This window comes from Ornithorhynchus anatinus, chromosome 12 (genome assembly GCF_004115215.2).
Source record: "Ornithorhynchus anatinus isolate Pmale09 chromosome 12, mOrnAna1.pri.v4, whole genome shotgun sequence".
Taxonomy (NCBI): domain Eukaryota; kingdom Metazoa; phylum Chordata; class Mammalia; order Monotremata; family Ornithorhynchidae; genus Ornithorhynchus; species Ornithorhynchus anatinus.
This window is the reverse complement of record NC_041739.1, coordinates 31,075,659-31,101,317: the sequence shown is the minus strand read 5'-3', so window position 1 is coordinate 31,101,317 and position 25,659 is coordinate 31,075,659. Positions and strand designations below refer to the sequence as shown.

Here is a 25,659-nt window from a genome sequence, read left to right as displayed (position 1 = left end):
AAGTGCTGTAAGGAGGGGAAGGGGGTAGAGCAGAGGGAGGGCGGAGGGGTAATGGGGTAGGGAGGAGGAGCAGAAGGAAAGGGAAGGCTCAGTCTGGGAAGGCCTCCTGGAGGAGGTGAGATAGAGTAGAGCCAGGAGAGAGGGGAGGGGAGGAGAAGGGGAGAGAGAGCGGGGTGGGGGCAGTGGGGAAAACGGGTTGATTTTGATGCCGTTGCAAAGGCATCCTTCATTTTCCTTTTTGCATTTAACTGCTCTTGTCCTGAAGTGTCAATTCCCTTTTAAATGCAAGGTGTTCTAGTCTGCCTAGCTGAGTATACTTAATTATGGTATTTGTTAAGTGTTCACTAGGTAGCAAGCACTGTTCTAACCACTGGGGAAAATACAGGTTAATGAAGTCAGACACAGGCGGGAAGCAGCGTGGCTCCGTGGAAAGAGCCTGGGCTTTGGAGTCAGAGGTCATGTGTTCGACTCCTGGTTCTGCCACTTGTCAGCTGTGTGACTGTGGGCAGGTCGCTTCACTTCTCTGTACCTCAGTTCCCTCATCTGTAAAATGGGGATTAACTGTAAACCTCATGTGGGACTACCTGATTACCCTGCATCTCCCCCAGCGCTTAGAACAGTGCTCGGCACACAGTAAGTGCTAACAAATACCGACATTATTATTATTACTTCACTTCTCTGTGCCTCAGTTCCTTCATCTCTAAAATGGGGATTAACTGTGAACCTCATGTGGGACTACCTGATTACCCTGTATCTCCCCCAGCACTTAGAACAGTGCTCTGCACATAGTAAGCGCTTAACAAATACCAACATTATTATTATTATTATTATCTCCCATGGGCCTCATACTCTAAGTAGGAGGGAGAGCAGATGTTGATCGCTCTGCTTCTAAACTGGAGCACATCCAAGCACCATGGCCCAGTGGAAAGAGCACAGGATTGGGATTCATAGGACCTGGGTTCTAATCCTGACTCAGCTGCTTGTCTGCTGTGTGACTTTGGGCAAGTCGCTTAACTTCTCTTTGCCTCAGATATCTCATCTGTGAAATAGGAAATGAGACTGTGAGTCCTTAAGTGGGAGAGTTACTGTGTCCAACCACATTATCCTGTATCTTTCCCAACACCTAGTAGAGTGCTTGGCACTCTAAGAGGCACTTAAAAGTGCTATTTATATATTTTTAAAAGCCCTGATCTCTTTTCCAGTTCAGAAGGTTGTCTAGGAGAGAGTACCTTGAGTTGCATAGGTCTTAATGATTAAATGATTGAGGTTAAATCTTCAGTGCAGTAGATCATTTTTAAAGATTTGGAAGTGACCCTCATGTTGATCGAAAAGACTATCCATTCCTTTCCTGGGGGACTTTAAGAATGTAGATAGGGTTTGTCAAAGTCTGAGCTTGGGCATGTGACCAACATTTTTTTAATATGGTATTTGTTAAGTGCATACTATAATAATGTTGGTATTTTTTAAGCGCTTACTATGTGCAGAGCACTGTTCTAAGCGCTGGGGGAGATACAGGGTAATCAGGTTGTCCCACATGAGGTTCACCGTTAATCCCCGTTTTACAGATGAGGGAACTGAGGCACAGAGAAGTGAAGTGACTTGCCCACAGTCACACAGCTGACAAGTGGCCAAACTGGGATTTGAACCCATGACCTCTGACTCCCAAGCTCGGGCTCTTTCCACTGAGCCACGCTGCTTCTCAATGTGCCAGCCACTTTACTAAGTGCCGAGGTAGATATAAGCTAATCGGGTTAGACCCAACACAGTCCCTTCTCCACAAAGGACTCATAATCTTAATCCCCATTTTACAGATGAGGTAACTGAGGTACAGAGAAATGAAGTGACTTGACCAAGGTCAAACAGCAGACGTGGCAGAGCCGAGATTATAACCCAGGTCCTTCTGACTCCCAGGCCCGGGCTCTATCCTCTAGGTCACTCTGCTTTTAAGGACGTGCATTTCTTGAAAGTGCTTAGTTTTCCCCAAGAGACCACCTAGGATTTGCCTGGTTTGCCCACAGTGAGAGTTCAATAAATACAACTGATTGATTGATTAGTTTGACAGTGGGTGTGTTTCTGATCCTTCCAAAGATCAAATTGCCATGGGTGTCCACCTTTCAAAGAGGTTAGACTTGATACAGGAAAGAGTCTATGAATACCTCAGATAATGTAAATGACAGAGGATGGCACGGAAGAATCTCGATGGCTTCTTGGCTATTTTCTTAGGAATATAGCGAAGAGAAAATTGCAAAATCTGTCAAATAATTATATGCATCATTAGGCTCGCAAAGCCAAACCTGCTCTCTAGTGCCAGAGGAAACCTTTATCAATTTAAAATACAAGATTAACTAAATAATTCAGTTGTGTGCAGATGTTAATGGCTATATTATGCAATTATAATAATTTATTCTTATGGTGGGGTTCACATGATACCCCCAAACACTTGTTCATAAATAATAAATGAGACTCCAGAAAAATATTTCCAGCTTATCTTTAGCAAATGAAAAGGTGCTTGGAAATTAAAATCTCTGGACTGTAAGCTCAATCAATCAGTGGTATCCATTGAGCACTTACTTGGAGCAGAGCACTGTACTAAGCACTTGGGAGAGTAAAACAGATTTGGTAAACCCGTTCCCTACCTGCAAGGAGCTCCTCCTCCTCTAGACTGTAAATTCCTTGTCGAGAGGGATTAGATTGCCAGCTCTATTGTATTGTGCTCTCCCAAGTGTTTCATTGAGTGCTCTCTGCACAGTCAGCACTCAATAAATTCCACTGATTGAAAATTAGCCCTTCATCCCTCCTTTGTCCTGGTTCTCCGTCGCCCTCCCTGCCGCCATATACATTCACACACATAAACACAGTATTTGCCATCTGCTGGTGTGTGTCTTTATGACTTTCGGGCTTTTTTTTTTCTTTCTTGAATCTAGAATAAACTACAAAATTCCAACTTACTCCCAAAATAATAATAATAATGTTGGTATTTGTTAAGCGCTTACTATGTGGAGAGCACTGTTCTAAACGCTGGAGTAGATACAGGGTAATCAGGTTGTCCCTCGTGAGGCTCCCAGTCTTCAACCCCATTTTACAGATGAGGTAACTGAGGCACAGAGAAGTTAAGTGACTTGCCCAGAGTCACACAGCTGACAAGTGGCAGAGCCGGGATTCAAATCCATGACCTCTGACTCCCAAGCCCATGCTCTTTCCACTGAGCTGCATAGCTAATGCAGTAGTCCAGTGGGGTAAACTAACCTTGGTCTTGTTGATCAGGAAACAGGTTCTGCACTGTTCTGCCACCTTTGAAATCTCAAAATCAGATTTTGGAGGCTTTGGAGAGAGACCATCTCCATGTTATATGTAGTTGAAGTATTTTCAGTAAATGTAATTTAAATACTGTCACTAGAGCACTGGAAGTTTTCTCCTACAATGACCAGATTTGGGGGTGGCATTCTTGCAATCATTTTGCTGGAGTGGGGGTTGTCGTAGAAAGAATTGTCGATGTTGATGAACACTAAAACATGATGTCGTGAAAGACGGGCCTGAAAGTTAGCCCGATTGTACACTAGTTGCAATTCTACACCCAATCCTGGAATCTAAGGCTGGTCCGTTCATCTGGTCTTATTCCGAATACAACTATGCAAATTAATCAGTTCTCGTTTTTATAAATGTCACTGATGTTCCTTCTTGTTCTTAAGACGATTTAAAAAAGTGATTCATTTCATTTAGTCCTTGTCTCTCATGCTCCTTAAGGGCAGGGATAATGCTACCAATAAAATTGCCCCCCTCCCAAGTGCTGAGTACAGCTCACTGCCAACAGTAGGTACTCTATAAAAGCTATTGTTTAATTTCGGGACATAAAATTTACATTAAGTGTAGATCTGGGATTCAGTAAGATCTCTTGAGAATATCAGGTTGCTGGAATGTCCGTTTCTGTTCTCTGAAACTAAAGTAAATCCAGCCGGAGGAAGTAAAAGGGCATAAAATAAGTAGAGTCTGCATTTCCTGTTTATCGTATGGGCGGGGCGGAGTTATGGGAATTGCGCAGTAAGAGAAACTGGATGTGTGATGGTTGCGAGCAAAAAACTGTTTCCCTCTCCTCTCTCTCGTTTTTCTTTCTTTCTCTCTCCCTCTCTCTGTCCTCCCGTGAAGACGAAGAGCTGGGATACTAAAATATTGTTAATATGAATAAAATAAATGAAATGAATGGTGGCGTTTGTTAAGCGCTTACTATGTGCAAAGCACTGTTCTAAACGCTGGGGGATACAAGGTGATCAGGTGGTCCCACGTGGGGTTCACACTCTTCATCCCCATTTTCCAGATGAGGTAACTGAGGCACAGAGAAGTTAAGTGACTTGCCCAAAGTCACACAACTGGCAAGCGGCAGAGCCAGGATTTTTTGCGGGTGTGTTCAAGGCAGCTCACCCCAGGCCACTGGAGTCGCTGAGTGCGTGTGGACTATACTAGGCACCCCGAGGCTCTGTGTGTCCCCTTCCAGTCTCCCCAGAGGTGTGGCCCCTACTTCCCCATGTACCTCACAGACCCGCATCGGTGACCCCTGGGGTGAGGGAAGCGCTTTAGAATGGTGGCCTGGGTTCAACTAGTTAGGCCCCAGGTGGCCCAAGACTTAGGAGAGTTGCCCCGAGCAGCCCCTCCCACAGCCCTCTTTGCAGTCAGGTTAGAGCTGAACCACATGTATCAACTCATAACCACATTCAGAGTTCACGTCGACTGGTGGAACCAAAGACTCAGTGCTCCTTCATCCCAGCTCCTACATGAACTGCAGGGGCGGGGCCTTGCCCTTCTCCAACGCCCACGGGGACCACGATAGATCGGTCCGTCAATCCTATTTATCGAGCGCTTACTGGGTAGCACTGTACTAAGTGCTTGGGAGAGTACAACGATGAACAGACATTCCCTGCCCACAAGGAACTTCCATGCGAGTGGCACCCGGCACAGGGCGGCTCTGACTCTGGCCTCCCCCTCGAGTACTCGTGGTGGGCGAGTGGCCCACCACGAACGCCGCAGCTAGCCGCCGGCAGTGGCAAGCGGGCAGTGCTTGTGAGGGGCAGCTTGCCATCCGGAAAGGAGCCGAGTCACCTCCCGTGAGGCTGGTGGGAAGCAGTGCGACGGTACCTTCGGCTCGTCCCGCTGACCGGAGAGGATGATGGAAGCCCCCGTGTTCCCTGGGCCTGGGGCGGCTGCATCCTTTCGACAGAGAGCAAAGAGCAAAGTTGCCATCTTGGTTCTCCCACAGCCTCTCCCTGGGGCAAAGGGTGGAGCAGGCCAGCTAGTTTTTGCCCCCAAATTTCTGAAGGTGAAACCAATGAGTGCCTGCCTCCCGAGCCCGTAGGGTCAATGGTTCCTGCAGAGTGGAGCTTGATAACTACCGCCGATGTCAAGGAGGGGCAGATCTTGCTCCTGAGCCCAAAGTTCCCAATGCCAGCATTGGATGAATGATGGCAGCTTAAGTTTTCAATGTTTTTCCTTGACTAATTTGGCACGAGAGGTTTTATACCAGCTGTAAGTTAAATGTCTGGAGGATAACCGACCTGTGTCTTATGCAGGATTCTTTTTAATAGTAATAATTATTATTATCATTGTGATATTTGTCAAGTGATTAGTGTGTGTGCCAGGCACTGTATTAAGCACTGGGGTGGATACAAGCAAATTGGTTGGACACAGTCCCTGTCCCAAATGGGGCTCCAGGTCTCAATCCCCAATTTACAGATGAGGTGAGTAAGGCACAGAGAAGTGAAGTGACTTGCCCGAGGTCACACAGCAGACAAGCGGCGAAGCCAGGATTAGAACCCCTGACCTTCTGACTTCCAGGCCTCTGCCATGCTGCAATTTTCATCTAACTATAGGGGCACTTTTCACCAGTCCTTTCAGAACATAGATTAAATATACCTTATCTGGGAATTCCTGTAGAAAAAAAAAATACTCATAAGTGGGAGGGTTTGGACTATGACTTGATTTACCTTGTTGTGGGCAGGGATAGTGTCTACTAATTTTGTTGTAACGTACTCTCCCAAGTGCTTAGTATAATGCTCTGCACACAGCAAGCATTCAATAAATATGATGGATTAATAAGTGATAAGCTATCCGTTTATGGTTCTAATGTGTGAAGGAGCCACTTTATCCTTTGAAGACAAAGGGAGGATCACATTTTAATATTTCTCCGCACAGTTGAATGGTCCAACTATCTGCCTGATAGTGTGTTTGTTTTGTTCTAATGTATATTTCAGGCCCTGCTTGATACACAGAATCTTCTGCGGGCACAGATCACAAATTTTACCTTCAACCTAGGATTTTCAGGGAAATTTTACCATACAGGTAAGAAATGAAACGTTAAATGGTTTTCATTTTTATCATTAGTATTTCTCTGCAGCAAGAGTTAGAGGATAAATTTCGATTAAGTGGTTTGTTACTAACCGAAATGATGGGATAGGATGGTAGAGAAGGAAACTTCCTTCATGAGAATAACAGGATCATAGTATTTTCCATACAGTTTACATGGAGATGGTGCAACGTGACTCGATCCTTGACTCAGCTTGTGGTAGTGAACATCTCTTCCCTTTTTAATCGGCTTTAATTTTCATTTATTTGTTAAGAAAATAGTTTTCTATCTCTACCTATGCTCTAGTGACTTTCTTTCAACTTTAATAACAGAAAGAAGGCGAGACACGAAATCCTCAGGCATTTACCCAGGTTCCCGAGGAGTTCAATATGAAATAAATACATTGCTCTAACTCGATTCACCTTTCACACTTAGCTGCCTCTGGCATCAGTAGAAAATACACAAACATATGAAGATCAGACACGAACTCTTCCTTTTCACTGTGGGTGGTCCTCCAGGGGCAATTCATGGCGATTCCCATCTGCTTCTGTGGATTTGGGCAAACATTAGCATTCCAGGGCATGACCTAAGTGAGTTCCACTTCGTTATTCAGTTTAAACGTACGGTCAGGTGTGTTTTCATTTTTCATGACTAATTGGTGAATTTCATGACTGGAAACTTGGTCAATAATAGTTTGTTTTTCCACCAAGCAGACTTTTGACATACTGACCTGGAACAAGGGAAGAGATCTTCCCGTGTCCTCCAGGTCCTTAGTGGGACTTGTAGTGGGTGCCATCTTGTTTATTTTCACAGAGGTCTTTGTGGACATTCCTGTCCTTTCTAGTGGCCTTGGAATCCCCTAGCGCCTTTAGAGTTTCCTAATAATAAGTGTGGCATTTTGTTAATCACTTTACTAGGTGCCAGATACTGTACTAAGCACTGGGGTGGATATAAGAAAATCAGGTTGCAGCCCTCATCCCACATGGGGCTCCCAGCCTCAACCCCCATTTTACAGATGAGAAAACTGAGGCACAGAGAAGTGAAGCTACTTGCCCAAGGTTACACAACAGACAGATTGCAGAGCCAGGATTAGAACCCATGACCTTCTGACTCCCAGGCCCGTGCTCTATCCAGTATGGCACGCTGCTCCTTAGAAGAGTCAGTTCTGTTTCATCACATTTCAAGCCACAGAGTGCTTGGTCTCTTCCTACCACTCCCTGAAATGTTTCTAGGGAATTTCAAGCCCCAACATGTGTGTGCATACACCCCATGGAAAACATCAGGAAACCCAGCACCAGATTGCAGTTTAACAATGAGTAAAACTCCTAATGTAGAATCACACTGGTTTAGCTTTGCGTTTACCAGCAGGTAGTGCTACGGTCTAAAAGGTGTGCTAGACATTTGGATCACCTACTTTCTATGGCCACAGAACTGGATCATAAATTCAAAGTTTTGTAACTGTACACGCAATTGCAAATTTTATTTATAGAGTATTAAATTAAAACATTGAAAATGAAGGATGTTGTAAAGCCAGCAAGACTTTATCATTGATAGTAGGTTATCATTAAACCTATCAAACCTTCCTGGATGAGTTAAATCGTATATTGAGCAAGTTGATTAGCATTTCCAAAATCATTCTGATTCAAAACAATGGCCGTGCTGACCTCAATTTTTAGACAGGACGGGTAGATGTGGGGCAAGCCTTTGGGCAACCAGGATTGGGTTTGAATCTGAAGCAAGGGAAAGAAAGTCATTTCTAATGTTTGAATTTACTCAGTCACACCTATCCTCAGCATATGCGTGTGGGGGTTTACGAATGGATGTGTGCATATGTATAAGGGTGTGCTTGTGTATGTGTGTATGCAAATATGCGTCTGTAGTCTACTCAATTATATATTCCATTATTTATTTTGATTACTCTAGTCAAATATGTTTCATGTCTGTTGCTTTCGCTCTGTCTCAAGTCACAACAACCCATAAGCAAGCTCTAGAATTTCATATTTCTACCCTCCCTCAGCACTTATGTTTATATAATTGGTTGAACTCATTTATTTCTTTGGATTTACTCTTTTTGTAAACATTTTATTTATGATTTTACATCTGATTTCCCCATTAGAGTGTAAGGTCCTTGTGGATGGGAAACTTGTCTCATGCTTCAGGTTGTACTTACTGAAATGCTTAATACAGTGCATTGCACCCAGTCAGTGATGTTTCTACTACTTATTACTACTTATTTAACTGTAAGTATTTGTAAATGCCACTTCTCAGGGTTGCACCTGGCGAGTTTCCAGTACTCGACCAGTCTTGACTATGGGAGGGAGAGTCAGGCAGAGGCCTATCCATTCCATTCCTAGCTTGGGCAGCGGCTAGCGAGTGGAAGGCCATCTGCTACAAGTCAAAATTCACCCGTGCTGGGCAGCAGCCTCATGGGAGAGAGTCGAGGGCAGAGACAATGGTAAACCGCTTCCGTATTTTCACCAAGAAAACTCTTTGGATACACTACCAGAATGATTGCAGATGGAGTTGGGGAGAGATGAGTCCATAGTGTTGCTATGGGTCAGACACGACTTGACAGCTTAAGACAACAACAGTTTGCAAATGCAGAAAGGTGTGAATGATGCCCGAAACAGAACAGGGCACAAGCACCAAAGAAAAAACAAAACTGGCGTATGTAACGGCTCTTCTTGGGATCCCCAAGAGCCCAAGAAAAATATTCCAATATTTATTCCAGGAAATATTTACTTTAAATATTTATTCTGGTAAATACAATTGATCGATTGATTAACAATTCAGTATAGTGACGTGACTGAAATGATGCAGAAAATTCAACTCCTAATCTGAAGTTTGAGTTTCAGCTCTTCTACCTGCCTCACTCTCTGGGAGGAAGCAAACCTGATGTGAAGTGGCTAAGAGGCAGGTGAAACAGAAGGAATAATGAGAAGCCAAGGATGTGGATACTCCAAAGACTGGATCGTCCACTCCCGATTAGCCTTCAGGCACCTAGACTTCTATACTTGCCTACAGGCTAATGAGCAATAGACATTCACCTTGAAATAAGCATCAAGTGGTGTAGAAGAGAGCTCTGAGATTAGGTTTGAAAAATCAGATAAGGGATAATAATAATAATAATGTTGGTATTTGTTAAGCGTTTACTATGTGCAGAGCACTGTTCTAAGCGCTGGGGTAGATACAGGGTAATCGGGTTGTCCCAAGTGAGGCTCATAGTCTTCATCCCCATTTTACAGACGAGGGAACTGAGGCACAGAGAAGTGAAGCGACTTGCCCACGGTCACACAGCTGACAAGCGGCAGAGCCAGGATTTGAACCCATGACCTCTGACTCCAAAGCCCCGGCTCTTTCCACTGAGCCTCGCTGCTTCCCAAGGAATGAGACAGTATTCTCTCCGAAGCAGATAGAGATAAAGCATTGCAGGTATAGTTCCCACTGTAGAGATTTCTGTGTATTCAGATTTATAGATACTTTCACACAAGAACTTTATCCAGGACCAGAGATTGTAGACTGCGTTTCCGAAGGAGCTCTTACAGAACCTTGAAATACATCTGTCATTTATAGGAAGAAAGAAATATTGTCAAATGTGGTCAGCTAAAGTCAGTCTCCATTTTCCTATAGGAACAGTGATCTTTCTTGGCAATTGATTTCTCAACCAAGGCTGGACTCTTTATTTCGATCACAATTATCCAGCCAATTATCAAAGAGTAATATAGACTGTGAGCCCTTTGTTGCATAGGGGTCGTCTCTATTAGTTGTCCAACTGTACTTTCCAAGCTCATAGTATAGTGCTCTGTACACAGTAAGCGCTCAATAAATACATTTGAATGAATGAATGTAGACATTTATACTATAAGGACCAGTCTTATTGACGTCACATAAAAACAATTAAAAATACAGCATAGAAAAAAGTAGGCAGCAGTTCCCTGTTGATTGCAGCTGCTGAAAACTGTCCATCATCCCAGTGTTTATCTACTCCTTTAGAGCAATAATAATAATAGTGGTATTTGTTTAGTGTTTACTATGTGCCAGACACTGTACTAAGAACTGGGTGGATACAAGCAAATTGGGTTGGACACAGCCCTTGTCCCACACAGGGCTCATAGTCTTAATCCCCATTTTACAGATGAGGTAACTGAGGCCCAGAGAAGTAAAGTGACTTGCCCACGGTCACATTGGAGCTGGGATTAGAACCCGGGTCCTTCCAGCTCTCAGGCCCCTACTCTATCCACTAGGCCATGCTGGTTCTCAAGGCAAGTAGTTTATCTGGCAGGTACAGGGGCGACCTTGGGCAAGTCACTTCACTTCTCTTGCCTAGGTTTCCTCAACTGTGAAATGGGGATACCTTTTCTCCCTCCTACTTAGGGAGCTCCATGTGGGACAGGGACTGGGTCTGACTTAATTAACTTGGACCTCCCCCAGTGCTTAGAACAGTGAGCAGGGTTACATAGTAAGCCCTTAACAAATACCATAAAAAGGGGTATTGCTGCCTCCAAACCACACTCTCCCACCTCTTCCCATCCTGGCTCTGAGGGTTTGTGGCCCCGGAGGGTGGATGGAGGTTGCAGATTATGTAGGGGGAGCCAAAGGAAGGCGCGGAGGAAGGTGGGGATGGCTAACATGATCCTTACTTTGTGTGCCTGGTATCATAAAGACCAACCCAATGTTGAATATTTTAAATGGAGTGTAAATTCAGAGATGTTGGAAACACTCTTCACTGTGACTCAGACAGTTGTAATAATAATGTTGGTATTTATTAAGCACTTACTATGTGCAGAGCACTGTTCTAAGCGCTGGGGTATACAGGGTAATTAGGTTGTCCCACATGAGGCTCACAGTCTTAATCCCCATTTTACAGATGAGGTAGCTGAGGCACAGAGAAGTGAAGTGACTTGCTCACAGTCACACAGCTGACAAGTGGCAGAGCAGAGATTCGAACCCATGACCTCTGCCTCCCAATCCAGTGTGCTCTTTCCACTTAGCCACGCTGCTTCTCTGTTTAAACTGGTGTAAACTGTGGTAAACTGCTCCTCAGTTGTAAACTGAGGACCTTCTGTTCATACTTTGACCAAAAAATAAGGAAATCAAAGTAGTTCATTAATAATAGTATCGGTTTTTCTATAATGGGAGCTTGTGTTTCTGAAAGTCCTTATATACACACAAAATTGTTCCTTCCAACTCCACATCATGCCGTGTTCAGAAACAACTTCCATTTGAGTATCATATCCAAAACATTTAGTGACAACATGAGTTGTGGGGCAACTGGTTGTATTAATGCATGACTCTTAATTCTTTATAATTCATATTTCCTGAGTCAAAAATCATGGCGACCAGGGCAGGAAATCCTCTTTTTTAAACCCTTATTTTTAGTAAATATTTCTGTCTCCTGAAGAGTTATATGATTTGACTCTTTTCAGGCACTGTTAATTGACTTTACCTGTCTCTTGATGGAAAAAAATCAGTGAAAGAGGCGTTGTTGAAAAGATCTAAGAAGCAGCTGAGTGTGATGGTAAAACCATCTGTCCCCTGTCATTAGACCAGAGGGACCAATTAAAACCACTCACTTCAGATCTGCCAACTTCTTCTTCCACTGTCTTTTCCAAACAAAATGAGCACTAACCAGAACAATCACAAAAGTTAGGGACTGTAGATTTAGGAGTTGTGGTTGAATTTCAACTAGGGCCGGATGAATTTGCAGCTATAAATATCCTCGTAGATAGCTTGGACCGTGATCCCCTTGCGGGACGGGGACCATGTCCAACCTAATTGACTTGTAATGACCCCAGTGTTTAGAACAGTGTTTGTGAGTGCTTAAACTCCATAAAACAAAGCTAATAGAGTCAGATAATTAGTGCTTACCGTGCAGAGCACTGTACTAAGCGCATGGGAGAGTACAATATAACAATAAACAGACACATTCACTACCCACAAGGAGCTTACAGTCTAGAGGGAGCTTTCAGAAAGGGCCGGTCTTAACCGGGTTGCTTGCAATAAGAATTCTACCAAGCCTGGCGGTTACTTAGGCCTTTTCAGATCTCCATGATTTGTAATTCACTAACGCCTCCTTGACCCAAGGCTGGCATTTTCCGGGGCAAGGATCCAGCGTGTTGCATTAGTTCCTTTAAGAAACGGAGACCCCCATCAAGAACTCGGGCAGCAGCAGAAGCGAGAACAGCTGAATAAGCAGGTTGGAAGGAAGTGTTCTCTGAGCACAGTCTTTTTGTCTTTCAAAATATCACTTCGGGGAATACCATTTACTGCAGGCTACATCTAAATCAACTCCCTGCTAAATAAGGGACCCAACATCAGCCAGTAGATGAGAGGAAGGAAAGGAGATACTTTGTTAAACTCTCCTTGAATGTCCGTTATATTGCTATTTTGAACTCCCCCAAGCACTTACTACAGTGCTCTGTACACAGTAAGCACTCAACCGACTGTCCTTCCGTTCTTCCCTCTGAGGTGGGGGTAGAAGGGAAATGGAGAAGGAGGGTAAAGACAAAGAGGCGGTTGAGGGATGGGATGGGGGGTGGGAAAAGGGAAATATTAATAACAGTTTCCTTCGCTTGTCCTCTCCCCTGTCTCCTGGATTCCCGCAAAGTTCAACATTATCTCTACAGATTGTGCCTCAACTGGCAGACGGTGACTCCTGTGTTTATTTATTCACACTCTGGTAGCTGCTCTTGATTACAACCATAAACCACGTTAGACCCAGATCGCAGGTGGAGCTTTGGAGAATCCAAGGCTGGGTTCCGAGAGCTGGGGAGGAAAATGCCTAGCTTTATAGCCAGCCTCTCTAGGGCCTGCCGAGTGCTGAGTCTTCGGTCTCACTCTAGCTTGTCTTACTGTACCTTTATGGGTGGGCATCCTTCCTGTTCAGAGAGAATGAACGATGGTCCTGGAACAGTTTGTAACGCTGCCTCTTGCTATCATCAGTCCAGAGGTCTCTGCTTTAAAAAAGCCACCCCATTCCTAATTGCATACACGTCACTGAAGCAGCGTTGCCTAGTGGAAAAAATGCAGGACTGGGAGGCAGGGGACCTGGATTCTAATCCTGGCTCCTCCACTTGCCTGCTGTGTGACCTTGGACAAATCATGTAATTCTCTGGGCCTCGGTTTCCTCATCTGTAAAATGGGCTTTCAACACCTGCTCTCCTTCCCACTTATGCACTTGGATCTGTGACTTCTGGACCTCTGATTATCATCCCTCAACCCCACAGCACTCGTGTACCTATCTTTGAGTTATATATTATAAATCACTTATTCTTATCAGCGTCTGTCTCCCCCTCTAGACAGTAACCCCATTATGGGCAGGGAACTTGTCGGCCAATTCTGTTGTATTGTACTTCCCCGAGTGCTTAGTACAGTGCTCTGCACACAGTAAGTACTCTATAAATACCATTGATTAGACTCTGAGGCCTATGGGGGACAGGGACTCTATCCAACCAGATTATTTTATAACTACTACAGTGCTTAGTACAGTGTCTGGCACATAGTAAACACAAGCCACAACAAAAATAATAATAATAATTAGTATTATTATTCCATGATCTCCTAGGAGTTTGCAACACCACCTGACCTTGGGCTCAGTGTATCTGTAGAGTGTTTCTTCTGTGCTCTTTGCAGTTCCAGGAAAGTCTAGCAGAAACCACTTCTCAATGAAGTGGCTTGTGTTCGGCTTTCCAAATGTGCATATTCGTCTCACAGTGGGTAAATCCTTCATCCTCCCTTTTCCTCTCCCACCCTCCACCCAGGTAGTGATGATAATAATAATAATTGCAGAATTTGTTAAGCACCTACAGTGTGTTAAGCACTGTACTAAGCCCCGGAATAGGTACAAGATAATCGGGTTGGACACAGTCCCTGCCCCACATAAGGCTCACGGTCGTAATCTCCATTACCCAGATGAAGTAAATGAGGCACAGAGAAGTTAAGTGACTTGAACAAGGTCACGCAGCAGTCGAGTGGCGGGGTCAGGATCGGAACCTAGGTCCTTCTGACTCCCAGGCCCATTCCCTATCCACTAGGCCACACAGCATCGCATTTCTCTCTTCCGTCCTCCAACCCCAACCCCGGCCTCTCCCAAGGGGCACCCCAGCTTCCTCTTCCCAACGTTTTTAATTTTTTTTTAATGCTTTTGTTTTTAGCATAGCAGTCGCTGCCGACCACTTCGTCTTCCCCTTCCCCAGACTGTAGCTCCCCCTACCCATCCTAGCCAAGGTAGGCAGGGACATCGATTAAGTTAAAAATGAAACCATTTTTTAAAATTGAAAAAAAAAAAAGCAGAGTCGGTAGGAGGAGCTGGATTTGCTCAGTGGCAGTGGAGAGTGAGGAGATGCTGCCCAGATGGGAAGGGTGATTTTTAGAGTGCAAGGATCGGGACAGGAAAGCCATGCAGTGGGAGGGCAAAGATCAGAAAAGTAGAATGATGGGGTAGGGTAGGGTTACCTTGACAAGAAGTATATCTGTGTGATGTGGGAGATCTCTTTGCTGATTTCCCACATCATCACTGTGACCCTGCCTAGTCCCTTAGTTTTCGCTTTGTTGACATTGGTGAAGCAGCTTTGGTAATCAATTTGCTGTTGTGCAAAGGGCAGGAGTTCTTTGCCCTCTAAAACTCACAATGTAGCCGTTGGGAAAAAAGAACAGTTCACTTGATCAGGTCCAAAGCAGTGTGGCTTAGTAGAGAGGGGACAGTGCCTGGCACATAGTAAGCACTTAACAAATACCATATGAGACAGAGCATGGGCCCGGGAGTCAGAAGGTCACGGGTTCTAATCCCGGCTCCTCCATTTGTCCGCTGAGTGATCTCGGGCAAGTCACTTCACTTCTCTGGGAAAGTCATTTCACCTCTCTGGGTGTCAGTCACCTCATCTGGAAAATGGGGATTAAGAGTGTTACCCCCTATGTGGGATAGGGACTTTGTCCAACCTGATTTCCTTATGTCTACCCCAGCGCTTAGAACAGTGCTTGGCACATAGTAAGTGCTTAACAAGTACGAAAATAATGATAATGATAAAAAATTTCCTGCCTTGATGGACCATCCCCCCTAGACTGTAAACTCCTCGAAGTCGGGGATCGTGTCTATGCTTAGTGGACACTCAGTACAGTGCTTAGTACAGTGCAGTGTACACAGTAAGAGCTCAATAAATACCATTGATTAATTGATTGGAGGTCTCGGGCATTAATTACTGCTGAGGGAGGGTATTGATCCCAGTAGTCCAGTGCCTAAATCTGGTTTATTCTCAGCCTGATCATCTTTAGCTATGGATCAGTGTGAATGACTTGGTTCATGCATAATCACCAACAGTTGGTGGGGTATTTTGTGGAAGAATGGGTGCAGAGCCCAGCTGGTAGCCAGATCTGTGATTAGGTTCACCTCTGTGTAGCCTTTTAAATCACTTTAACCTCTCTCAGCCTCAGTTTCTAACCATTGAGTGGGAATTAACTTTAAGGTTTGGAAGGCCAAAAGGTGTCGGGAGTGGTTGTGGGTCCGTGTCTGGGGAAAGGTGTTACCTTTCAGCCCTCTGGTCCCCGGGACTATTGTTTCAAGAACCAAGCCGCTGTGACTAGTTCTCCATCACACCAGATTGGGCTATTTAAGGAGAGAGTCGATGGCTTGAGTTTCCCCCGGGACTATTAACAAGGACTGCTAGACAACTCGGGGAGGACAGTACCAGCCCTGAATTCATTCATTCACTCAGTTGTACTTATTGAGCACTTATCGTGTGCAAAGCACTGTACTAAGCACTCAGGAGAGTACAACATAACAATAAACAGAAACATTCCCTGCCCTCAGTGAGCCTAAATCCTTTTCATGCCAACACGCTTGTTTCTACTTCAGCCGACCATAACGTTGCTCCGTGTGGGCAGGCAGCGGTCGCATGCTTCAGTCGTACTCTCCCAGGAACTTAGGACGGCGTACTGCGCCCAGGTGACACTCAGTACATACCTTTACTAAGATGACTACTAACAGAGGAGCGATCCTACTCTCTCTGTAGGAACTGAGGAGGAAGACGAAGGTGACGACCTGCTGCTGGGGTCTGTGGATGAATTCTGGTGGTTTCCTCATATGTGGAGTCACATGCAGCCCCATCTCTTCCAAAATGAGTCGTCCCTCGTGGAGCAGATGATTCTCAACAAAAAATTTGCCTTGGTAAGTAACGTTCTTTTGTAATTTTTTTGTGGTATTCGTTAAGCGCTTACTATATGCCAGCCTGGGGTAGAGGCCTGCCAATCAAGTCGGTCACGTGTCCCAAATGGGGCTGACGATCTTAAATCATCATTTGACAGATGAGGTAACTGAGGCCCAGAGAAGTGAAGTGACTTGCCCAAGGTCACACAGCAGACCCGTGGCAGAGCCAGGATTAGAACCCAGGTCCTTCTGATTCCTAGATCCATGCTCTATCCACTAGACCATGCTGCTCTTGTACTTTAGACTGAACAGAAGAACACTGATCATTTGGGCCTGGGATCTAAAATGGAGAACTTGTTCATATTGGGTTTTGATTTTAGTGTCCGTCTCTCCTGTGAGATCGTAAGCTCCTTGAGGGCAGGGTTCGGGTCTACTCATTCTGTGGTACTCTCAAAATCGCTGTAGTCTGCAAGGCTTTTTTTAGGGTATTTGTTTAGTGCTTACTATGTGCCAGGCACTGTACTAACCACTGGGGTAGATACAAGATGATCAGGTTGGACACAGTGCACGTCTCACATGGGCTCACAGAATTAATCCCCATCATAATAGATGAGATAACTGAGGCCCAAATAAAAATTGACTTGCCTAAAATCACAAAGCAGACGTACGGCAGCGCTGGGATTAGAACCCAGACCCTCTGACTCTTAGGCCTGGGCTTTTTCCACTAGGCCACGCTGCTTCCCCAGCCTGCAGCCTTTTGGAATAAACCGGTATTTTATGACCCCAGTTGTTAGAAAAATATAGCTTTATTATTTGATAGGATAAAAAGTTTAGTACAGTACATGGGTTTGTTTGGGGGAGTAAAGCGTAACTCCTGTGCTATGAAATCTAGTGCGGAGATTAAATTGCCCCTGGAATATTTGAAAGATTTAATGAGGGGCATCAAGTACAAGACAAGGACGAGTTTTACTACCAGATATGCCACAACATGGAGACTCTTATCTGCTGAGTTATAGGAAGGGGGAGAAAAAGGCATTATGGAAATAAAGAAAATAAATGCCTCAGGTTATGTTTATTTCCAGTTGGAGCTCCTGAGCTAAATTTCCAAACAAGGGAGGACTGTTCATTTGTTTTGCTTGGTAAAACCCTTTGGGAATGCCAAGTGAATCATGAATATGCTCATTTTTATAGTATTTGTTAAGCATTTACTACATCAAACGCTGTTCAAAGTGCTGGGGAGGTACAAGTTTAACAGGTTGGACACAGTCCCTGGCCCACATGGGGCTTACAGTCTAAATTGGAGGGAGGAGCACTTAATCCCTATTTTACAGTTGAGAAAACTGAAACACAGAGAAGTTAAGTGGCTTGCTCAAGGCCACACAGCAAGCAATTGGCAGAGCGGGAATTAGAATTCAGATCCCCTGGCTTCCAGGCCCGTGTTCTTTCCAGTAGACCGCCCCGCTTCTAGGGCATTTGGGGGCATTACGAATTAGAAGTAGTTGTAATAATAATAATGATAATAATAATAATAATACCATTCAGTGGTAATAGTGAGGTGGAATCCCTTAAAATATCACTCCTTAAAAAAATAAAACTCTATCAAGGCTTCTGCTCTTTGATTTGCATCACCAACTTTCTCCCAAATAGCTGTCCCTTCTTGGTCTTTTCTAAATTCAGCAGAACATGCTAACTTGTTCCAGCCGGAATGTCTGTTATAAAGGATAAAATTTTGTAGATTAGTGAACAAGAGTATCCGACATGGGAATAAGAGATTCATGAAAGATGTGCTTGCATAGTGAATATAAAGTAGCTTTTCATTTTAATTACTTCTTTACTATGACCTTCTTGCCGGGTGGAGATTGCTAGGTATAAAACCCCGTGTGTGCTTCACTGAAACACTTCTTTCCTCTGGGAATGTTTCAGGTATTCAGTTTAGGAAATTGTGAACTGGGAATCCACTACATGACATCCTTCTGAAAATTTTCTATTTGGGGGTCATAAAGTAGCCATAATTCCAGATATATAAGGCAGTGGCTCTGCCCTCATTAGGCAAATGTACGTAGTTAAAGCCTGTTTATAATAATGGGAAATTCAAAGCTGTTTAGTGGGAAAACTCATTTAACAGGTGTGTGGTTTTTTTTTTCCTGTGGAAGAGTGGTTTTAAGTACCGCCAGCACTTCCTTTGAGTATCCCTCAGGGTAACACTTCTACCATGTACCCTTTTGTAAGAATGCTTCAGGTAGACACACAGGCTTTTTTTTTAATTGAATAGTAAATGCCATTTGTTGATGCAGTACCTTTGTTTCTTTAATTATATTTGTATGTTTGCTAATCTGTGAAAAATGGAAATACATAAATAACTCAGTCATTAGTGAGATTAATAGGTTCCACAGCAGAGGTTGAAATTGAAAGCTTCATTAATTACTACCAATAGTTTAAACAAAGAAAGATGATCAAGGGGAGTGATAAGCATTCATTTATTCAGAAACGTGACTTCTCATGGTGGTTATAATTACAGAATGGTGGATTTCTGCCCTAGTCCAGCCACTTGAGGGAATATTTATAGGAAACTACCTAGGGAGTGCAGAATCATTTTTGTTTAGTTGTAATTATACCATGTTCATAGTCACTGCCTAGAAAATATTTTAGTAATACAAATGGTTTAAGAACTGGGTAGTTTTTGTGGTATTAAAATATAGAAATTAATAATAAATAATACGTTTTACATGTAAATGATCATTTTCATTCACATAATTTAGTATGAAGGATTCTCCAGTGCCCCTGGGATCCAACATTTTTGTATCCATTTTACATTGAACAAAAATGTCACTGACTTGGCAAGACCTCAAGCCAATCGAGATGGAAATGAGGGGGAAAACAGTTTGGAGAGCTCAGGGATCCAGCACTGTCAGTCACTTTTGTTTTTACTTTGTGCACAGCACTGTACAAAGCACTTGGGACAATACAACAGTAAACAGACACATCTTGCCCACAAGGAACTTACAGTCTAGAGGGGGAGACAGACGTTAATAGAAATAAATAAATGACAAATACGTATCTAAATGCCATAGGGCTAGAAGCGGGGAAGAATAAAAGGAGCAAGTAAGGGTGATGTAGAAGAGAGTGGGAGAAGAAGAAAGGAGGGCTTTTTCAGGGAAAGCCTCTTGGAGGAGATCGACCTTCAGTGGCAAAGCACTGAATCCTGAGAGGGACCATGTGCACACTAGGAGTAGAGGATCGTGATGATTAACCTCAGGAAAAATAGTTTATCTTCCCTCTACTAAGATGAAACTAGAAATGGAAGTTCACTCTCCCCACCTTCAAAGCCTTCATGAAGCCACATCTGCTCCAAGTGGCCTTCCCCAATTTGGCCTTCATTTCCCCTTCTCCACACTGCCCTTGCTCTTAGATCTGCACACTTTATTCCCCGCTCTTCAGCCCCAGAACTCTTACGTGCATAACAATGATTTATTTATATTGTCTGTCCCTCCACTCTAGACTTCAGGCTTGTGGGCAGGGAACCTGTCAACCAAATCTGTTACACTGTCATAGTAGTAATAATAATAATTACATTTGATAAGCACTTACTACTTGCCAGGCACTTCTGTAAGTGCTGGGGTGGATATAAGCAAATTGGGTTGGACATAGTCTCCATCCCATAAGAGCTGACAATCTTAAATCTCCAATTTACAGCTGAGGTAACTGAGGCAAAAAGAAGTTAAGTGACTTGCCCAAGGGCACAGATCAGACAAGCGGCAGAACCAGGATTAGAACTCGGACCGATATTCTATCCACTAAACCTCACTGCTTCTTGTACTCTCCCAAGCTCTTAGTTCCAGTGATCTGCACATAGTTAATGCTCAGTAAATACAATTGATCGATTGAGAAGCCAATTTTCCTGACCCTAACACTGGGTTTCCATTCACTGAGTGAATGAGAGGAAGAATGCCTTGATTTAAAGGGAGTTTAAATGGTAATCTGGCAAGTCCTTTGCTATAAGAGGTCAAATGAATCTTCAGCTCTCCATTGCCGAGAATCTATGTATCCACCAGCAAAAAGCTGTCCTCTTTGCCTCTGAAACTGGAACCACAAAGCCAAACATGTTTGACTGAGGGCGGCCCGCGCAACCGGTAGTCAGGACAGCTGATAGCCGGGGCTCAGGATCCAGTTACAGGGAGGTTCAAGTCTGAACATGGTGGTCCACCACTTCACCTCACCCCCCGTATGAGGTGTCCTCGGGATCCCTGAGGGAGTGCGGGAAAGTGGGGCTGCCGAGGCAGAGGAAGAAATCACAGTCCTTGGCAAACTGTGACCATTATGCCATTCCTGGAAGAGCCCCTCCATTTGAGGAGCAGCGTCTACGAGCCCCTAGAAGGAGGCCGAGAGGGAACAAGGGAGCTTAATCTATCAGAAGCAGCGTGGCCTAGTGGATAGAGAGTGGCTTGGGAGTCAGAAAGATCTGGGTTCTAATCCAGGTTCTACCACTCATCTGCTGCATGTCCTTGAGTAAGTCACTTAACTTTTCTGTGCCTCGGGTACCTCGTCTATAAAATGGGGATTAAGACTGTGAACTTCATTTGGGACATGGACTGCGTCCAACCTGACTTGTTTGATTCTACTCCAATGCTTAGTACAGCATCCGGCCCAAAGTAATCACTTAATACCATTAAAGAGAAAAAATAGTTCATACCCCTCCTTTGCCCCACCCCTGACCTCCACAAAATGGACACGGGCAAACGGGTCCACACTGAAGCTATCCATTCATAAGATAGTAATCTTATACACAAAAAGATGGTCTACAAGCTTTAAGACAAAATATATCATACTCCTTTAATTTGACCCCAGACATTACCAAATGCTGTTAAACATCTATGCCTTAAATTTCCAGGAAAAAAATATAGATTGCCGTATTATCCGAAGTTTTAAAGCCTCACTTTACAATGCCATTGGGGCTTAGAATGTTTACTACTCTTCTGTCTTCGTTTTGCAGCAAAACAAATCACCTAAATTACTTACCACATCTTCAACTGGATGCTATTGAGATTTTGAAGGTGGCACAATGAAGTAATGCATTCATAAGAGGGTGTTAACATGTTTTCTGCTGTCAGAAATGTATTGAAAAAGATGAGGAGTTTGTGAAAAGCGGAGCCCTTATGTCCATTTGTAACTACTGCTGGTTTTTGTGCCTCGGGAGGGGAGAAATTTACCCTTTTCCAAGACTCCTAAATTAGGCATGTCTCACCAAGCCAATACCGAGTTCCACGGGCCAATCATTACTCCTTTCCCATCCTCTGACTGTAGTCTCAGCTCTCTCTCTCCCCTCAGAAATTCCAACCCCATCTGCTGCCTCCTATCCTTGCTTCTGTTTTGAATAACAAACAAATGACTGCTCCTTTTATTTTTCTGCATCATTAAAAACCTAGGGTTTAGGAAACTGGGGTCCATATATTACACAGTGACGTCCCATTCGGCCATTAATTCGGCGAATGCTTCAGCTCCATCCAGGAAACCAAAAAACGATCAAAAGTTGCCGAGCTGAGTAATAATTATGGCCCTCTAAAGTGAGAGGCTGTACTCTCGGGTGGTGGGGAGGAGTGAATATTCAGTAGAAGGGCTGCAACCAAAACCGATAGCAGCAGGTGCTTTCTGAGAAGCTTCCTTTCTCCTGCTCACATTGTCCTCTTCTGTAGAAGCAGCATTTCTTTATGATATTTGTTAAGTGCTTACTAGGTTCCGGACACTGTTCTAAGCACTGGAGTCAAAACAAGCTAATTAATTTGGACACAGTCTTAATCCCTATTTTACAGATGAGGTAACTGAAGCACAGAGAAGTAAAGTGACTCACCCAAGATCACACAGCAGACTAGTGACAGAGCCGGGATTAGAATCCAGGTTTTTCGGACTCCCGGGTCTGTGTTCTATCCACTCAGCCACGCTGCTTCTCATATTCCAGGGCTAATGGTATATTTTAACCAGAGAGAAAGAACCATAAAATCCACATTCATCCTGCAGTAATATTCTGTTTTCCTCAGCGGCCAGATGTCACACAGATTTCATATTGAATAGACGAAACTTGGTGGAGGCTGATTAGCATAGAACTACCACTGGGACAGATTGACTCATTAGTTGATGGGAGTAGTGAAAGTGCAATTTTGATGGTTGTTATGTGTTTGTTTGTTGTTGTTTTTCCACTATACCGAGTCTTGTGAACGAAGACACTACTTCAAACTCCATTAGGTTGTTAAAGCATCTGTTAGCTCCCAAGTACAGTCATCTGAATACAACATGTGCTCAGTACATACCACTGATGGATTGAGTTAAATTTCCAAATTGAGTTTCATTATCTCCCTCCTCGACTGGGCTTATGCTTCCAAGAGATCTTGGAAATCAAGTGCCTCCAAGAGGCCGTCCCAGATTAAGCCCCAGTTTTCCTCATCTCCTACTCCCTTCTGCATCACCCTGCTTCCTTTGCTCTTCCCGCAATTCCCTGCCCCACAGTGCGTGTGTATAGATCTGTAATTCTTTTCATTTAAACTGATGTCCGTCCATTTGTATCGATGTCGGTCTCCCCCAGACTGTGAGCTCGTTGCGGACGGGGACTGTCTCTCCTTATTGCTGTACTCTACTTTCCCAAGCGCTTAGTACAGTGCTCTGCACACGGTAAGCGCTCAATAAACACAGCTGAATGAATGAGTGCAGGTTGGGCACTAGATAATCAGAGCAGTCCCTGTCCTACCTGGATATCACAGGCTAGGGGACTGAATCCCCATTTTAAACCTGAGGAAATTGAGACACCGAGAAGCCAAAGTGATTTGCCAAGGTCAGACAACAAGTAAGTGGCAGATCTGGGATTAGAACTCAGGTCTCCTAACTCCCAGTCCTGTGTTCTTTCCACTGGGCTGCAGATTGTGTTCAAAGTTGTGAGGGAAGCCAAGTATGTTTCCTACAGGTAGATGTTTATGTTGCTTTAACTTAGCGAACTGGAAAACTGGAAGAGGTAATAGTGGAATACCAGAATGACCAGGGAGGGAAGCAAAAACTGGAAGACTGGTTAGTAAAGCCACTTCACAAGCTTCTTTCTCACAGAAACAACCGTCTCAATCTCGGTGTTAATTCGTGCATGTGCCCCATGCAGTTGTTGTATTTTCCTCCCACCAGATGTTTGCCAAGAATCTACAGACGTGGGTATGGAAAGTGCGTTCGAGCATAAGCAATATTTTTGTGGTCATGATTTCTCTGCTGTCTCCAGGAGCATGGTATCCCTACTGACATGGGCTATGCAGTGGCACCTCATCACTCCGGCGTCTACCCGGTACACGTCCAGCTTTACGACGCCTGGAAGAAAGTCTGGAACATTAGAATTACCAGCACCGAGGAATATCCACATCTGAAACCAGCACGACACAGGCGAGGCTTCGTCCACAAAAACATCATGGTGAGGAATGCCCAGCATTTGAGAAGAATCGTCTGCTCTTCCTTCCTTAGCTGAAAGAAAGGAAAGAAAAGAAACAGCTTACCCTAAAGAAATTCAGAGGACCTGGGTTCTAATCCCAGCTCGGCCACTTGCCTGCTGTGTGACCTTGGGGAAGTCACTTTATTTCTACAATCCACAGTGTAGGATTGTAACGAGTAAATGGCATTCATACATTTAATGATGTAAGGGAGGTCTCTTACATTATATAATGCAGATTTTGAGGGATTCTTGAAAAATAACTAGACAAAAAACAGACTGCAGGGCAGGCTTCAGAGCTGAAAGTTGGAGTGAGTACACATTTCTGTGGGGAAGTTGGGGGGAGCGGTGCAAGTGATTCAGATATTCACTTCATAGTAGAGATGCCTGCTTTCTAGAAAAAAATATCCACCGAGCTTAATTTCTTCTTATCTACTGAAATTTGTTAGGGGAAAAAATGTTTCACACTATTGCTGTACTTATAATGTTGTTCAGTCCATTCCAGTATTAAATATAGAAAGATTGATGCTCCATTTTCATTTGATGTCTTTCCATTCTTTGAGGATTTTGAAATGTATTTGGGTTCATGATAAAAATCTGAGCATTGAAATTTAAAATGAATAGCGCTGAGGACACGGTCACATGAGTGAGCTCAGGTCATGGTCACGTTAATATGTAATTCCACTTTGCTTAATTCCTAAAGCCCTGCTTCAATTCTTCATCTTAAATTCTTTATAGGGGTATTCACCATTCTGGGGAGCCCAGATTAGAAGTCATCTTTCAGGTTTATATTGTGATTTCAGGGAATTGGTGGATATTAAATAGGATTGCTAAGAGGCAAAGAGACCCTTGTATTTTTAAATTAGAAAGGAGACCTTTTTTCATCTGTTCTGACCACTTTTCACCCAGGTCCTTCCGCGACAAACCTGTGGACTCTTTACTCACACAATTTTCTACAAAGAATATCCAGGTGGCCCCAAAGAACTAGACAAGAGCATCCAAGGAGGTGAACTTTTCTTTACCGTTATCCTCAACCCAGTAAGTACGACAAGTTTTTCTTCACACTGAGTTAATGCTGAAAAATACTTAGTGGGGTGGGATGACCTTGCATAGGAACAAGATTTAGGAATCGGCAGCGGCAGAGTCATTCCAAGGATTTGCGACCCCTGGGTCAGGACGGAGAGGAGGATGAAGTCACTGGGTGCAGCTCGCAGCTGAAGTGGGCTGGGGTGTAGCAGAAAGGTAGATCTCTCCTGCGAAATGGCGGGATCATAAGGAGTTCAGAGATATTACCTCCATTTCCTCTCCCTCTGTACCTTTACTTATAAGAGACAAGGCAACACTTGGGGCTAGAAAGATAATCTGCACCTACCACAGTCTCTTGCTCTGTGAGAGTCACCCCCTCTCTCATCTCTATCTCTGATTTAAGATAGAGAAGCAGCGTGGCTTAGTGGAATGAGCCTGGGCTTGGGAATCAGAGGACGTGGGTTCTCTTCCCGGCTTTGCCACTTATCAGCTGTGTGACTTTGGACAAGTCACTTAACTTCTCTTCGCCTCTGTTACCTCATCTGTAAAATGGGGATTAAGACTGTGAGCCCCACGTGGCACAACCTGATTACCTTATATTGATTACCTGATTACCTGAGAAGCAGCGTGGCTCAGTGGAAAGATCCCGGGCTTGGGAGTCAGAGGTCATGGGTTCGAATCCCTGCTCTGCCACTTGGCAGCTGTGTGACT

At 44.1% G+C, this 25,659-nt stretch overlaps 1 protein-coding gene and 1 non-coding gene across 4 annotated transcripts in view; both read left to right on the top strand.

Moving 5' to 3' along the window:
• LOC100077537 (bifunctional heparan sulfate N-deacetylase/N-sulfotransferase 3) overlaps window positions 1–25,659 on the top strand; it is a 126,454-nt gene that overhangs the window by 47,612 nt on the left and 53,183 nt on the right. For all 3 annotated transcript variants that reach the window (XM_029076773.2, XM_007670175.3, XM_029076772.2), the window contains exons 3-6: window positions 6,240–6,327; window positions 16,339–16,493; window positions 23,722–23,907; window positions 24,832–24,960. In XM_029076773.2, coding sequence (XP_028932606.1) covers window positions 6,240–6,327; window positions 16,339–16,493; window positions 23,722–23,907; window positions 24,832–24,960 — 558 coding nt within the window. The remainder of the gene's footprint in view (window positions 1–6,239; window positions 6,328–16,338; window positions 16,494–23,721; window positions 23,908–24,831; window positions 24,961–25,659) is intronic.
• LOC114815866 lies at window positions 8,590–8,727 on the top strand. The gene has a single exon (XR_003763667.1). It is a non-coding gene; the product is annotated as a small nucleolar RNA SNORA7 (small nucleolar RNA).